The 15,335-nt window shown below is 41.5% G+C and overlaps 1 protein-coding gene across 1 annotated transcript; it reads right to left on the bottom strand.

The window, feature by feature from the left end:
- Nucleotides 1–259: 259 nt before the first annotated feature.
- Nucleotides 260–10,822, bottom strand: LOC139538949 (protein DVR-1-like). The gene is made up of 2 exons (XM_071341539.1): nucleotides 10,127–10,822; nucleotides 260–1,227 (listed from the first exon to the last, which is right to left on the bottom strand). Exons 1-2 carry the CDS (start codon nucleotides 10,401–10,403, stop codon nucleotides 365–367), a joined length of 1,140 nt encoding a protein of 379 aa, XP_071197640.1. The 5' UTR covers nucleotides 10,404–10,822; the 3' UTR covers nucleotides 260–364.
- Nucleotides 10,823–15,335: the final 4,513 nt, after the last annotated feature.

The following is a 15,335-nucleotide window of genomic DNA, read 5'->3' as shown; positions in this document are numbered from 1 at the left end:
CATTAGCAAATCAAGTCTGACATTTTAAAGCAGAAATTAAAAACTTTAGAAGCCTTTTTAAACCTTGAATGCACTACAAGATTGCATTTCCTGCTCAGCAACAAAAGGGTGATCAAATTAAGATCCTACATCTGTATATGACAGAGAAGTAGGTATCCTCTATAAAGTAAATTCATATCTGAACTTTATGTGTTGGGTGAAAAGTGTGCATCTGCCAAACTGAAAAGAGATCATCTGGAATAATACCAAAGCCTTTTCATTACAGGAGAATCAATGAATAAGCGTTTATTACAGGTAAAAAAAAAAGACAATTCAAACTTCTCTAAAATACACTACACCAACCAGCCATCACACCTAATGCATTTCATCTGCAGCCACACTCATCCACCACCATGTCCTGGTAGTGACGTAGGACTACGTTGTCGTTGTTGTCGTAGTAGAGCATGGATACAGGTGACAGGCGGATGGGTACGCAGCAGGGCTGGGGTGTGCCGTGGGGGTCCAGGGAGTGCACCAGTGTCTGCAGGATGGCATGGTTGGTGCCATTCAGGCTCTCGCTCAGTGGGAACGGGCACTCTCCGTGGCAGTAGTTGGCCAGGTAGCCCTGCGGAGCGATGATCCAGTCCTGCCAGCCCACGTCCTTGAAGTCGATGTAAAGGCGGCGCGGCTTACACACGTTGCTGGGTGTAACCGGCAGGTAGACGGCGCTCCTCTTCTGCCGAGAGCGGCACTGGAGTGGATTCAGGGATACAACCACCAGGGAGGCATGGAACTCTGGGAGGGTTACGGTCGGCCCTAACAGGACGGCGTTCGCCAGGTTCTGGGCCATGAAGAAGTCCGTCGCCTGGGTGTGGACGGGGTGTGGCTGCAGCTCCAGCACCAGGCCATAGTTATGACCCGGTTTACGCCAGTTCTCTGCCAGCGCTGTGAGGTCCAGGGTGAGGGATCCGGCCTCTGGTTCCAGCTGCACCGACTGGGACAGCACCAGCCTGCGGTGGGCCTCGTGGCTCGCTCCCCTCAGGGTCACACGCAACACCTTGTACAGGGACACGCTGAGCGCCTGTGGGCCCCGGAGGAACCTTGGTGTGCGGAACACGTCCCACTGGAACTTGATTTCCAGCTGTGCCAGAGAGAGCTGCTCCACGGGCTGCAGGATGGACATGTTGAAGAACATGTATTTCTCCACACAGTTGTGGCAGCTGCCGCTCCAGCCTGACACCAGTCTACCTGCAGAGGACCAACAAAAACAAAAAAAATCATTAGGTCTACACTCTAGAAGTAGGACCGAGGTTTCAATTGACAACTTCATTAGCATTGTGAAGCCTATAGCCAATAAACAAAGCAAATGCTCTGACTTTGTCCCCGTCATTTTTTTTTTCTTCCCCCCCATTGGTTCATTTACCGAGGTAAAAGACAGTTTGAAGTTGGATATTCACGCTTTCAAACCACTTGAGCCACAGACTCCAAATAAGTGTCATGATGTTGGAAAAATTGCACACAACATTGCACAGGTCTTATTTTCACAATTTGGACATTAATTCACTTACCAAAGCGAATAAACATGCGGAAATGTGAGCAGCATTTTGTATTCCTAGTTGAATTAGTTAGGGAGCGTCGACAAACGTATCTTACATTCAAATTTCAATAGCTCCTTGGTCATGTGACCTACTGACCTCAAACAAGGTTCAGAATGTCCACTGACTATGCCGTCATATCGCACACTCTGATGTTTGTCTACTTTCATCTCATTAAAAAAAAATGGTTTGAAGTTAACAAATGTTCCAGCCTCGCAATAACTATCTTTCACATGGACACTGAAAAGATCCGCAAATGGCTGTATGTGGTATGGACCAAGGACAGGAGAGGTGTTCGAACAGAGGTGCTGAAATGAAGGCACAGGTAGGCCTCATGAAAAACAATGTTTCATATGCTCGTTTTAATCACACTAATAGGCAGTGATTTGTCAGTCACAGTGAGCTTGATGTGAAAAATAATACTTTTCATAGCATCACTTTCATATACTGTACATTAAGACATTAGAACGCAGTTTACATAACCTGATAATGACTTGATATTTGAGTGCATTTTTATTTTATTTTTTTATTTCACCTTTATTTAACCAGGTAGGCTAGTTGAGAACAAGTTCTCATTTGCAACTGCGACCTGGCCAAGATAAAGCATAGCAGTGTGAACAGACAACACAGAGTTACACATTCACCACAAGCCACAAGCCACCTGCAGACAACTTACAAAATGCAATAGTGCATTTGAGGGTTTGTTTTTCTGATGAAAGTAGTTATTTTATGCACGGCCTACTATTTCTAACTGGAAAAAATTTGTGAGTAAAATCCTTTTTCCAAAATTGATTTAGGTACATTTTTGTGAAGAGGTATGAGGGTTGTGATATGGGTAATTTAATAGTAATCATTTAATTAATCATTTCTATATTGCTTCCCCGGTATCTGCATGAACCATGTTTTTGGTTGACCCTGCTGGACAGAAAGAGAAGGAGGAATCAGAACACGCTGCATTCAAATTCAGATCTTAGTTATTCCATTGTACTGGATCTAATACATATTTCTGTAACGGATGTGAAATGGTTAGTTAGCGGTGCTGCGCGCTAATAGCGTTTCAAATCGTTGACGTCACTCGCTTTGAGACCCTGAAGTAGTGGTTCCCCTTGCTCTGCAAGGGCCGCGGCCTTTGTGGAGCGATGGGTAACGATGCTTCGTGGGTGTCAGTTGTTGATGTGTGCAGAGGGTCCCTGGTTCGTGCCCGGGTCGGGGCGAGGGGACGGACATAAAGTTAAACTGTTATGAATGTATTTAAAATGCAAATGTAATTGTAATAATTTTTTATGACATACTGTGAAAAACGCTTGGCTGCTGGCTCTGTCACTTTCAGACATGCGCAGAGCAGACTGAAAGGGGAAGGGTAGCTCTTCACTTGAACCACAGGGGTTCTCTGTAAAGAGAGAGTAATCCAAAAGGCACAGACACACCGCATGACTTTCAATTGGCACCGTTGACCTGTATGTATTCTCTCCTGATTGGCTCTGTGGTGCACAGTCTGGCAGTCTGACTAAAGTGCCAGAGGTATGAGGAGAGACATCCTCCTTTGTATTGATGGGAACAAATATTTCCTAACACTTTGAGTCCTATTATTGGACAGTTAGAAGACAATACATCAATGCAATTTATTTAATTGTTTTACTAATTACTGTCCATGAGTAACCTCAACCTTGTGGGTCTTTGGGCCAATAAAGTGCCAACTCAATTCTACCACTGACTAGTCGCTCATGCCCCTATGAACAGGGACACAGGGCAATAGTTTTTCATCTAAACCAGTCCTTTTTTACTGGAGTACACTAACCCCTAATTGGGGCTCTTTTCTTGACACAGTGGCAGTTTACCAGATAAGTCAGGTAGATCAAAAAGTAGATTGTTGTAAGGGTGTATTACAGCCTGTGCGGGCCCCATTGTCATATCCATTCTGGATTCTGAGTGGTAATATCATTGCTGAAAAATGCCTGTATGTATGTATATACATTTTCCGCCAAGACAGAACTGCCAAAGGGGGTGGAGTTGCAATCTACTGCAGAGACAGCCTGCAGAGTTCTGTCTTACTATCCAGGTCTGTGCCCAAAGAGTTCGAGCTTCTATTTTTAAAAATCCACCTTTCCAGAAATAAGTCTCTCACTGTTGCTGCTTGTTACAAACCCCCCTCAGCCCCCAGCTGCACCCTGGACACCATATGTGAATTAATTGCCCCCCCTTTATCTTCAGAGTTTGTACTGTTAGCTGACCTAAACTGTGATATTCTTAACAACCCGGCCATCCTACAACCTAAGCTAGATGCCCTCAATCTCACACAAATGATCAAGGAACCTACAAGGTACAACCCTAAATCCGTGAACTCGGGCACCCTCAGATATCATCCTGACCAACCTGCCCTCTAAACACACCTTTGCTGTTCTCAACCAGGATCTCAGCGATCACTGCCTGCGTCAATAATGGGTCCGCGGTCAAACGACTACCCCTCATCACAGTCAAACGCTCCTTAAAACACTTCAGCAAGCAGGCCTTTCTAATCGACCTGACCCTGGTATCTGGGAAAGATACTGACCTCATTCCGTCAGTAGAGGATGCCTGGTTATTATTTAAAAGTGCTTTCCTCACCATCTTAAATAAGCATGCCCCATTCAAAAAATGTAAAACCAGGAACAGATATAGCCCTTGGTTCACTCCAGACCTGACTGCCTTTGACCAGCACAAAAACATCCTGTGGCGTACTGCAATAGCATCGAATTGCCCCCGCGATATGCAACTTTTCAGGGAAGTTAGGAACAAATATACACAGGCAGACAGGAAAGCAAAGACAAGCTTTTTCAAACAGAAATTTGCATCCTGTAGCACAAACTCCAAAAAGTTCTGGGACACTAAAGTCCATGGAGAATAAGAGCACCTCCTCCCAGCTGCCCACTGCTCTGAGGCTAGGAAACACTCACCACCAATAAATCTATGATTATCGAGAATTTCAATAAGCATTTTTCTACAGCTGGCCATGCTTTCCACCTGGCTACCCCTACCCCGGTCAACAGCTCTGCACTTCCCACAGCAACTTGCCAAAGCCTCCCCCATTTCTCCTTCACCCAAATCCAGACGGCTGATGTTCTGAAAGAGCTGCAAAATCTGGACCCCAACAAATCAGCTGGGCTAGACAATCTGGACCATCTCTTTGTAAAATTATCCACCGCAATTGTTGCAACCCCTATTACTAGCCTGTTCAACCTCTTTTTCGTATCGTCTGAGATACCCAAAGAATGGAAAGCTGCCGCAGTCATCACCCTCCTCAAAGGGGGAGACACTCTAGACCCAAACTGCTACAGACCTATATATATCCTGCCTTTCTAAAGTCTTCGAATGCCAAGTTAACAAACAGATCACCAACCATTTCTAATCCCATCGTACCCTCTCCGCTATGCAATATGGTTTCCGAGCTGGTCATGGGTGCACCTCAGCCACGCTCAAGGTCCTAAACGATATCATAACCACCATCGAAAAGAGACAATACTGTGCAGCTGTATTCATCAACCTGGCCAAGGCTTTCGACTGTCAATCACCACATTCTTATCGGCAGACTCAACAGCCTTGGTTTCTCAAATGACTGCCTCGCCTGGTTCATCAACTATATAGAGTGCAGTGTGTAAAATCGGAGGGCCTGTTGTCCGGAACTCTGGCAGTCTCTATGGGGGTGCCGCAGGGTTCAATTCTCGGGCCGACTATTTTCTCTGTATACATCAATGCCATACAACTCTCCTTCGGTGGCCTCCCAACTGCTCTTAAATACAAATAAAACTAAATGCTCTTCAACCGATCGCTGCCTGCACTTAGAATATGTGGACAACTACAAATACCAAATGTCTGGTTAGACTGTAAACTCTCCTTCAAGACTCACATTAAGCATCTGCAATCCAAAATTAAATCTAGAATCAGCTTCCTATTTCGCAACAAAGCATCCTTCACTCATGCTGCCAAACATACCCTCGTAAAACTGACTATCCTACCGATCCTTGACTTCGGCGATCTCGTTTACAAAATAGCCTCCAACACTCTACTCAGCAAATTGGATGCAGTCTATCACAGTGCCATCCGTTTTGTCACCAAAGCCCCATATACAACCCACGACTGCGACCTGTATGCTCTCGTTGGCTGGCCCTCGCTTCATATTCGTCGCCAAACCCACTGGCTCCAGGTCATCTATAAGTACTTGCTAGGTAAAGCTCCGCCTTATCTCAGCTCTCTGGTCACCATAGCAGCACCCACCCGTAGCACGTGCTCCAGCAGGTATATTTCACCGGTCACCCCCAAAACCAATTCTTCCTTTGGCCGCCTCTCCTTCCAGTTCTCTGCTGCCAATGACGGGAACAAATTGCAAAAATCACTGAAGCTGGAGACTCATATCTCCCTCACTATCTTTAAGCATCAGCTATCAGAGCAGCTTACAGATCATTGCACCTGTACATAGATGGGCTATTTACAGATGGGCTAACTACCTCATCCCCAAATTGTTTTTTATATATATATATATATAATTGTTTTGCTCCTTTGCACCCCAGTATCTCTACTTGCACATTCATCTTCTGCACATCTATCACTCGTGTTAATTTGCGAAATTGTAATTATTTCGCCACTACGGCCTATTTATTGCCTTACCTCCCTAATCTTACTTTATTTGCACACACTGTATATAGACTTTTCTATTGTGTTATTGACTGCATGTTTGTTTATTCCATGTGTAACTGTGTTTTTGTTTGTGTCACACTGCTTTGCTTTATCTTGGCTAGGTCGCAGTTGTAAATGAGAACTTGTTTTCAACTAGCTTACCTGGTTGAATAAAGGTGAAACTTAAAAAAAATACTGTATGTGGGAATGTCTTATGTCCGTCCTACATGTAGTGTTGGTACATGGCATATTCCTCAACTGCATATATCATAACTTATATTTGCAATGGCAATTTATGTTCAACAACTGACATTTTCAGATATTATTTTGACAAACACACTTTGGTGCTTACAATTCATTCTCTATTGTCATAGATTTGGTGGGCACTGTCATATTTGTGATATGACTTTCTTTAAGAACATACTGATACAACTTTCACTTAGTCTACAAACGCTCTACATTTATTCACTCTGATAAGGTTGGATCCTATATGCAACTTTTATTATTGTCCTGTAAATGGTTCAGTGCCTATAATTTAGGCTGTGTGTAGAATGGGGGATAAATGAAATTACCTCGACTACTAAATTACTACTAGATTATAGTGATAAGGAAAACAGCATACAAACGTGGCTTGTGTATTCATTTGCCTATAGCTAAATCAGAATTCCATTATGTTTACATAAAAAAAAGGGAATACTTCAAAATGAGAAGATCCTGCCATGGTAAAGACAACTGGGTGGACATAAAGTGGAAAGGAGGGGAAATAACTCCCACCATGCAGCAGGACACCTTCAGCTGCGGGGTCTTTGTAATGCAGGTTTGATAGTTATATTTTCAATAATGAATGGTTAGCTGTTAAGTGACAATTAGGTCAAAAACTCTATTTTATGGTGAAGATGGCCAAGCAAGTTGCACAGAACTTCCCCAACATCCCCTCCCAAATTGATATGGAACCTTCAAAAACGCATGGAGCAACTGCAAAAAGAATGAGGATATACTAAAACATGTCTGGTATGTAATGACATTTAATTCAAAGTAAATGTAAATTCTTTATTTTTATGTGGTTGTGTGGTACAGCCATATGTTCAGTTCATGGCTATGCTTTCAGAGTTCAACAAAGCCAACAACTGCTTCAGGTGGGCCACTGATGAAGAACCTGGATGTGGCCCAAAGACTGACTGGGTTAGTAACTTTATTTAACATGTTTATCATCTTTTGACAACAGTGACGGCATGTAAGACAATTTATGATATAACACAATGGATGGCTAATCTGTCATAATGTATTGATATTTGATATTATTTATAACGTGTTACGCTTTGGTTTGTTTTAGATTGAATGTTTTGCATGCCAACGGTGGTTCCATGTGCCTAGGAATGAAGACAAAGGAGTTCAACAGAGTAAAGAACACAAACAGGAAGTGCAGTCTTTGTTGTTGAAAATGTATGCTATACCCCATCCACACTGAAGAGGCTCTGACATGTACATCAACCAGGGATAAAGAGAAAGTTAACACTGAAATGTTTCATACTTATTTGAAGTGTCTGTTGACATGTTGGAAAAGATTAAAGGTCTACAAGGTCTGTTTAATTTGTCAATATTACATTTTTATTCATTGATTTACTGGCCACCATTACTGTGGTTACATGTTCAGTATATGTAATGACCAGCAAACCCACTGCAGCCTACCTCACTAGCTTACTCTCCATCCCTGCTTTGGACAATTAATAGCATGACTCTCGTACTTTGCCCTTTATGGTTGATATGAATGATGAAAGGCGATATCTGTCTCTCGCCTATTGTGTACCACTTAAATACTGTGGTATTATAAGTATAATAATAAGTACTTATAGCTACCAATTATTATAGATAAATATTAAAGAAAAGAGTAAACACTGGACTGAACCCCCTAATTGTCAAACTAATATTAATGTACAACAATATAGAAGAGACATGACTAGAGGTTATGCAATATGGGTGTATATCCACTGCACACTTAGGTGTGTAATTGACATGACCAAGGAGCTATTGAAATTTAAAACATTGAAAAATGTACATTACATTGTGTGATTTTAGAGTACACAAACAAGACTGCAATATATAGGGGTAGTCAGTGTACATTCTGCACCATGTTTGATGTCGGTAGGTCACAAGACCAAGGAGCTATTGAAATTTGAAATGTAGAAAAATTAATGTAAAATCATGTGAGATGAAAATGGACAAACTAAAGGGTGTGCAATGTGTAGGCCCACTCAGTAGACATTCTGAACCCTGTTTGAAGTCACCAGGTCACATGACCAACACTGAAATTCAAAAATGTAAATAAATCGTTTAAAATAGTGCGAGATGTAAATCGACAAAATGAAGTGTAAAGTTTTAGGAGTAATGGTTAAAAAAGTTATTGAAATTTGAACATTTAGATTTGTCACTATGTTGACGGTCCCTAACTGCTGTTGGTGGACGTAAGGAAAACGACAGGCAAATATCTGTCGAATATTCAACCCGAAACTGTCTTTACCCTCTGTGGTTCATTTTGGCCCCAAAACAAAGTGAGTGAAGGAACTCTTAAATAACTAACATGTTCGAAAATGGATTGTGTATGACTATGTTACTCAATAATGAATTGATCTCAAATTGTAATTGAGAATATTTTCAAACCCGATATTCCCTCTGTCATCCACTGATTTTAAAGGGGCAACCTGCCTTTCCCCCACTTAACATTCTGCTTGACTAGTTGGGCCCAAGCTTGCTGTACAACATTAAAACCTATTCAGTGTCTACAAACAGGCTCTCAAAGTGCTTGATAGGAAGCCCAATAGCCATCATCACTGTTACATCCTCAGAAAGCATGAGCTCCTGAGTTGGGAAAATCTTGTGCAATACACCGATGCATGTCTTGTATTCAAGATCCTAAATGGCCTGGCTCCCCCTCCACTCAGTACTTTTGTTAAACAGAAAACCCAAACATATGGCAGCAGATCCACAAGGTCTGCCATGAGAGGTGACTGTATAGTTCCCTTAAGGAAAAGCACCTTTAGTATATCCGCTTTCTCTGTGAGGGCTTCCCATTTCTGGAATACACTGCCATCAGACACACATAACTGCACCACATATCACACTTTCACAAAATGCATGAAGACATGGCTAAAGGTCAATCAGATTTGTGAACATAATTCCTAGCTGTGTATTGCAGCTTTCCATGTTGTCTGTGGCTTGTGGAAAGTGGAAACACTTTGTTGCTTTTATGAATTTTGTCTTGCTGCTTTCTGTTCTATGTTGCTCTGTCTGTATGCTATGTTTTGCCCCATGTTGCTCTGCGTGTGCTCACTGCTCAATGATTGTCTATATTGTAATTATTTTTAATAACCTGCCCAGGGACTGCGGTTGAAAATTAGCCGGCTGGCTAAAACCGGCACATTTACTGAAACGTTGATTAATGTGCACTGTCCCTGTAAAAATAAACTCAAATTCAACAATAACAGTGTTAACCGCGCCACGTTTTAGGTAAACAGCGGAGAAGATTTGGCTGTAGAAATGTAACCTAACCACTCAAATTCATACAGACGCAATGAAGGTCCATCCATTATATCACAATGATAGTTTTAACCATGTTTTCAGGCTATACAGTTTACAATTACATTTAGATGTTACTTAATTGTTTTACAAACAGGGTAAGACAAGCTTATATATTTGGGGTTTTGTAGAGGGTACAACCGTTGAACTAAACTCATGGGGCATTATCTATCAGTTATATTAATCAATAATCAATGAGTAGCCTTTATACAGTTAATTTAAAAGTTTACAAAAATGAAAGTAACAATCGCAGTGACCCTTTTAACCACACAGAACAAAGTACTATGAGCGAGCGGCATGGTGGAAGGAAAGACAGGAATAAAACTCACCTTGATCCTGCACAAATCGAACAATGTTCCCGCGAACTCCATACTCAGACACCATGCACCGGTCGCTTTCGTGGGTGTCGTTCTCCCGGGTGCTGGTACGTTTGAACATCCTCCACAACACCGAGGGAACGCGGCGGTGTGCTGACGGCTTTGGCCGAGCTGAGAGGCCCAACGAATTTAAAAACAAGCGCTCCTGAGTCTTCAAATCTTCTCCATTTCCTAAAGCAGACGCACTAACGGATAAAATAGCTAGGGCTAAAATAACCAAAGTCTCCATTCTTCGCGTTTGACCTGGATTTAGGCTTTTCTACAAACAAACTAGCCTAAACTACCGCGTGTGTTTTGCTTTTCTTTCTAATGTCTGTTACACATTTGCTTGTGAATTTAAAAGTTCCTGCGTGCCAATGTGTGATTGATCATTGGCGCTGATTGATTGGCATCCCGGATGGTTTCGATCAACACCTAGGTGCGAGACTGCATAGACAAGCTATGCTAATGAGGACCTATCTCATAGATAAAGGGCATTTGACTAAAATCTACAAAAGTTACCTTCAAGTTAGCCTACCTCAATTATGCCTGCTTTTCTTGAGTTTCTATCATGATGACAGAATGAAAACAATTGTATTTCTGCTATCTCTATCCAAATTAATCTCTGAGGATCTTGACATTGTCTCATGTCTCCAGATGTAATGTTTCATATTTCTAGGGACACTAGAGGTGCTTATTTCCACTGTGATGATGCCAGGTTTCCCAAATTGGGATCAGGGAGCCAATGGCAATCATTCAGATGTGCTGTCCAATCCAATATCACAATATCACTGGTTCATTGATGATGATTTCCTGCATCAGTTAACAAGAGCCATGGCAATGGCTGCCTCCTCTGGGTCAGACACAAACTGGCCATAGACCAAACAAAACACTTTTTATTTAACAGTAATGAGTTATTTAACTCCCTACAGATGTGTGAAATATTACCAACAGTGATGGATATGTTATCTCCAGCAGGGCCATAGCTATATATGAGTAAATTTTTTATTTATTTTAAAATATATTTTAGGGACTCAGGGTCTCAAATGACTGGTCAGAGTTAGAATAGTAAAATGAACAGGGTGACGTTTAGAAACTCGATTGCACATCAGCAGTTTTGCTCTTGTTATGTGTCACTCACTGACAGACACTCAATTAGCCCATGTCAGTTAAAACATTTTTAGATTGGTCAATTAGTCAAGTTAGTCTAGCCAGCTATCTAAACTTGAAGTAATCATGGTCAAATTATCGACCTGGAACGTGCCCATGGACACTGACCTCCAGTGGGCCCCCATTGATTTTGTTAGTCACTCTCACTCAGATATATTGGCATGGCATAAATCACGGAAAAGTGTGTAGAATTGCAGGACATTTGCTGTAAAACTGCAACAGCAAAAGCAGTTCTGTAAAGCAAATGTATTTGTTTACCTTTTGTTAATAAAATAGTTTTTTCTGCTAACAGATCCATCTGTACGTATTCAATTATAGTTTTTAATCCCGGTTCTGAGTTAATGTGTAATGGCTAATTGTATAGCTAATAGGGTATGTGCAGTGCTAGGATTAGTTACTTGAAATAGTTATATATTATGCTGAACAAAAATATAAACGCAACATGTAAAGTATTGGTCCCATGTTTCATGAGCTGAAGTAAAAGATCTCAAAAGTTTTCCATATGCACAAAAAGCTTATTTCTCTCAAATTTTGTGCCCAAATTTGAGTGATTGGTGGTGCTTGGTGGTGGTTGCATCATGTTATGGGTAGGCTTGTCATCAGCAAGGAATAGGGAGTTTTTCATGATAAAAATAAACAGAATAGATCTATGCACAGGAAAAATCATTGTGGAAAACCTGGTTGTCTGCTTTCCAACAGACACTGGGAGACAAATTCACCTTTCAGCAGGACAATAACCTAAAACACAAGGCCAAATATACACTGGAGTTGCTTACCAAGATGACATTGAATGTTCCTGAGTGGCCTTGTTACAGTTTTGCCTTAAATCTACTTACAAATCTATGGCAAGACTTGAAGATGGCTGTCTAGCAATGATCAACAACCAACTTGACAGAGGTTGAAGAGTTTTAAAAAGAATCATGTGCAAATATTGTAAATTCCATGTGTGCAAATCTCTTAAAACACTTACCCAGAAGGACTCAGAGCTGTAAACGCTGCCAAAGGTGATTCTAACAAGTATTGACTCAGGGGTGTGAATACTTCATATTTAATTTTCAATAAAAGGTGACATTCTATAATGTTGCCTCATATGAAAATGTTGATCTCAAATCCAAAATGCTGGAGTAAAGAGACAAATTTAGTTTTAAAAAGAATCATGTGCACATATTGTAAATTCCATGTGTGCAAATCTCTTAAAACACTTACCCAGAAGGACTCAGAGCTGTAAACGCTGCCAAAGGTGATTCTAACAAGTATTGACTCAGGGGTGTGAATACTTCATATTTAATTTTCAATAAAAGGTGACATTCTATAATGTCGCCTCATATGAAAATGTTGATCTCAAATCCAAAATGCTGGATTAAAGAGACAAATTGATTTTGTTTTCTGCAGTGAAACAGAGAGGACAGGGATTGCTCTCAGTATGTGCAGTGGCCAGAGGATGGCAGGGTAATCCAAAATCTGTGACAGGGATAACTTGACTTTACAAATGTAGGATCTTAATTTGAGCCAGTTTGCTACAGCAGGAAAATAGTCACGCAGCAACAAGACAAATGATTTATGTGGATTACAATTAATGGACATTTTCTAGTAGGGCAAATCAATTCTTACATTTTAAAGTGTAAATTACACACTTTAGACTCCTTGAATACACTACAAGTATGCATTACCTGCTGGGAAGGGACATTCTCAGCAATGAAAGAGTGATCAAATGAAGATCCTACATCTGTATATGACAGATAAGTAAATCTCTTTTATAAAGTCAATTTAAATCTGAACTTTCGGTTAAAGGTGAAAAGTGTGCCGGTGCCAAACTGAGAAGAGACCAGTGGTGATTTTAGCATGTAAATCTTGGTTGTAAATTTAAAAAAATAAAAAATAAAGTGAGATGCATGCCAGCAAAGCCACAACACAACACTACACAATACATTAATTGCACTATAATGGTGACAAATGGTGCACACAAATGGCCTACATAAAGCTGTCCCAACATTTTACCACTGCTACACCTGTCTTTCAGCGGAGCCTTGTCTGGCAGCCAAACAGTTACTTCGGCCTCATTTACTGCCTTTAAAAAAAACATAGCTGATATGGCTGACTTGCTTAAACAAATGTGGTTTCTAATGACAATTGAGGTGTACAAACTATGGCATAAGGGGACGACAAGTGGATAAGAGGCAATCCGGAATTTCGATTAAGACATTAATGAGCGAGCTAGGAAGGACGTAGTCAATGTTTCAAAACAAATGGAAACTCGGAAAAACTCGGAAAAAAACAAGGTTGAACCATGATGACGTCATTGATCTTCAGAGACCGGATTTACAATTCCAAGTTGGATGACTGTTCAAATCGTATTTCCCCAGTCGTAGCTAGTTTATTCCCGACTTCAAGTTATCTTGAACTCACTGAAGTCAAGTTTTCGCCGTTCCGAGTTAATTGTTTTGAGCGCGGCACAAATCATTCTTCATTGACAGCGTGGCCAATGTTGAATGTTTATAATTTTAAACTTGGAAAATAAACCCTTAATCCCAGATTTGGGACCACACAGCCACTCCACAGAATAGCAGGCTAGTGGTTGCTTTCCAATGCTGGCAGTTAGACACTGTCGTTGATTCCTTCCAAACCACTAATTGTTGAATTTGCGATTTCCAACTTGTTGTGTAATGTTAAGTCCAATGGCCGATGAGCACCGATATGTTTTATCTATAATTTATATTCATATGACAAGGATCAAAAAGGATTTGCCAGTAGATTGTCGACTTGATTCATGATGACTCTTAGCTAAGATTTTGAAAGTATGACATTGATCAGTCCAATCAAAGCTACTGTAGATATAATGTGAATTGACATAATTTTATCTGTGGCCAATGACCTTAAGCCTTCTTGGATGGGCACTTCTAATGTAACTATGGCAGCACCCAAGGGGCTAGAATTTTCAAGTTCTACCCTTGGATTTGGCGGTGACATAGTGTCCCCATGAGTGACAGAACACTGAGCCAATCACGGCGCAATGCTCCGTATTTTCTGCTGGCTTGCCCCACCACCACAGAAAGCACTGGGCTAGGCTGAAACACCTGCATTTTGGAGCTGCCTTACTCAAGAAAACAAAAAAAGAGACCATGTTTGTATGGTGCTTTATTGGCTCAATGATATATATTTTTTTTTACAAAGTTTGCAAACTGATATAGCACGTATTAATGCAAAATAACATGCAAAACAGGCAATCACCCACAGAAATAAATATTTGTATGAATATAACAAGATTCAACATCTGAGACATAAACTGAACAAGTTCCACAGACATGTGACTAACATAAATGGAATAATGTGTCCCTGAACAAAGGGGGGGTCAAAATCAAAAGTAACAGTAAGTATCTGGTGTGGCCACCAGCTGCATTAAGTACTGCAGTGCATCACCTCCTCATGGACTGCACCAGATTTGCCAGTTCTTGCTGTGAGATGTTACCTCACTCTTCCACCAAGGCACCTGCAAGTTTCCGGACATTTCTGGCGTGGGGAATGGCCCTAGCCCTCACCCTCCGATCCAACAGGTCCCAGACGTGCTCAATGGGATTGAGATCTGGGCTCTTCGCTGGCCATGGCAGAACACTGACATTCCATTCTTGCAGAAAGTACAGGCCTCTGTGTAGCGCTCATTCCTTCGACGATAAACGCAAATCCAACCATCACCCCTGGTGAGACACAATCACGACTCGTCAGTGAAGAGCACTTTTTGCCAGTCCTGTCTGGTCCAGCGACGGTGGATTTGTGCCCATAGGCGATATTGTTGCCGGTGATGTCTGGTGAGGACCTGCCTTACAAACAGACCTACAAGCCCTCAGTCCAGCCTCTCTCAGCCTATTGTGTACAGTCTGAGCACTGATGGAGGGATTGTGCGTTCCTGGTATAACTCGGGCAGTTGTTGTTACCATCCTGTACCTGTCCCGCAGGTGTGATGTTCGGATGTACCAATCCTGTGCAGGTGTTGTTGCAGTGGCAGACCATGTGTGAG

Source organism: Salvelinus alpinus, chromosome 14, assembly GCF_045679555.1.
Source record: "Salvelinus alpinus chromosome 14, SLU_Salpinus.1, whole genome shotgun sequence".
NCBI classification, from domain to species: Eukaryota; Metazoa; Chordata; class Actinopteri; order Salmoniformes; family Salmonidae; genus Salvelinus; species Salvelinus alpinus.
Note: the sequence above shows the minus strand (reverse complement) of the source record. Positions and strands in the feature narration are given on the sequence as shown.

What these genes read in the sequence shown, in the direction of transcription:
- LOC139538949 (XM_071341539.1), bottom strand. Translation starts at nt 10,403, where the DNA reads ATGGAGACTTTGGTTATTTTAGCCCTAGCTATTTTATCCGTTAGTGCG. An exon ending in TCGATTTGTGCAGGATCAAG is followed by an intron (nt 1,228 to 10,126) that starts GTGAGTTTTATT and finishes GGTCCTCTGCAG; the next exon opens with GTAGACTGGTGTCAGGCTGG.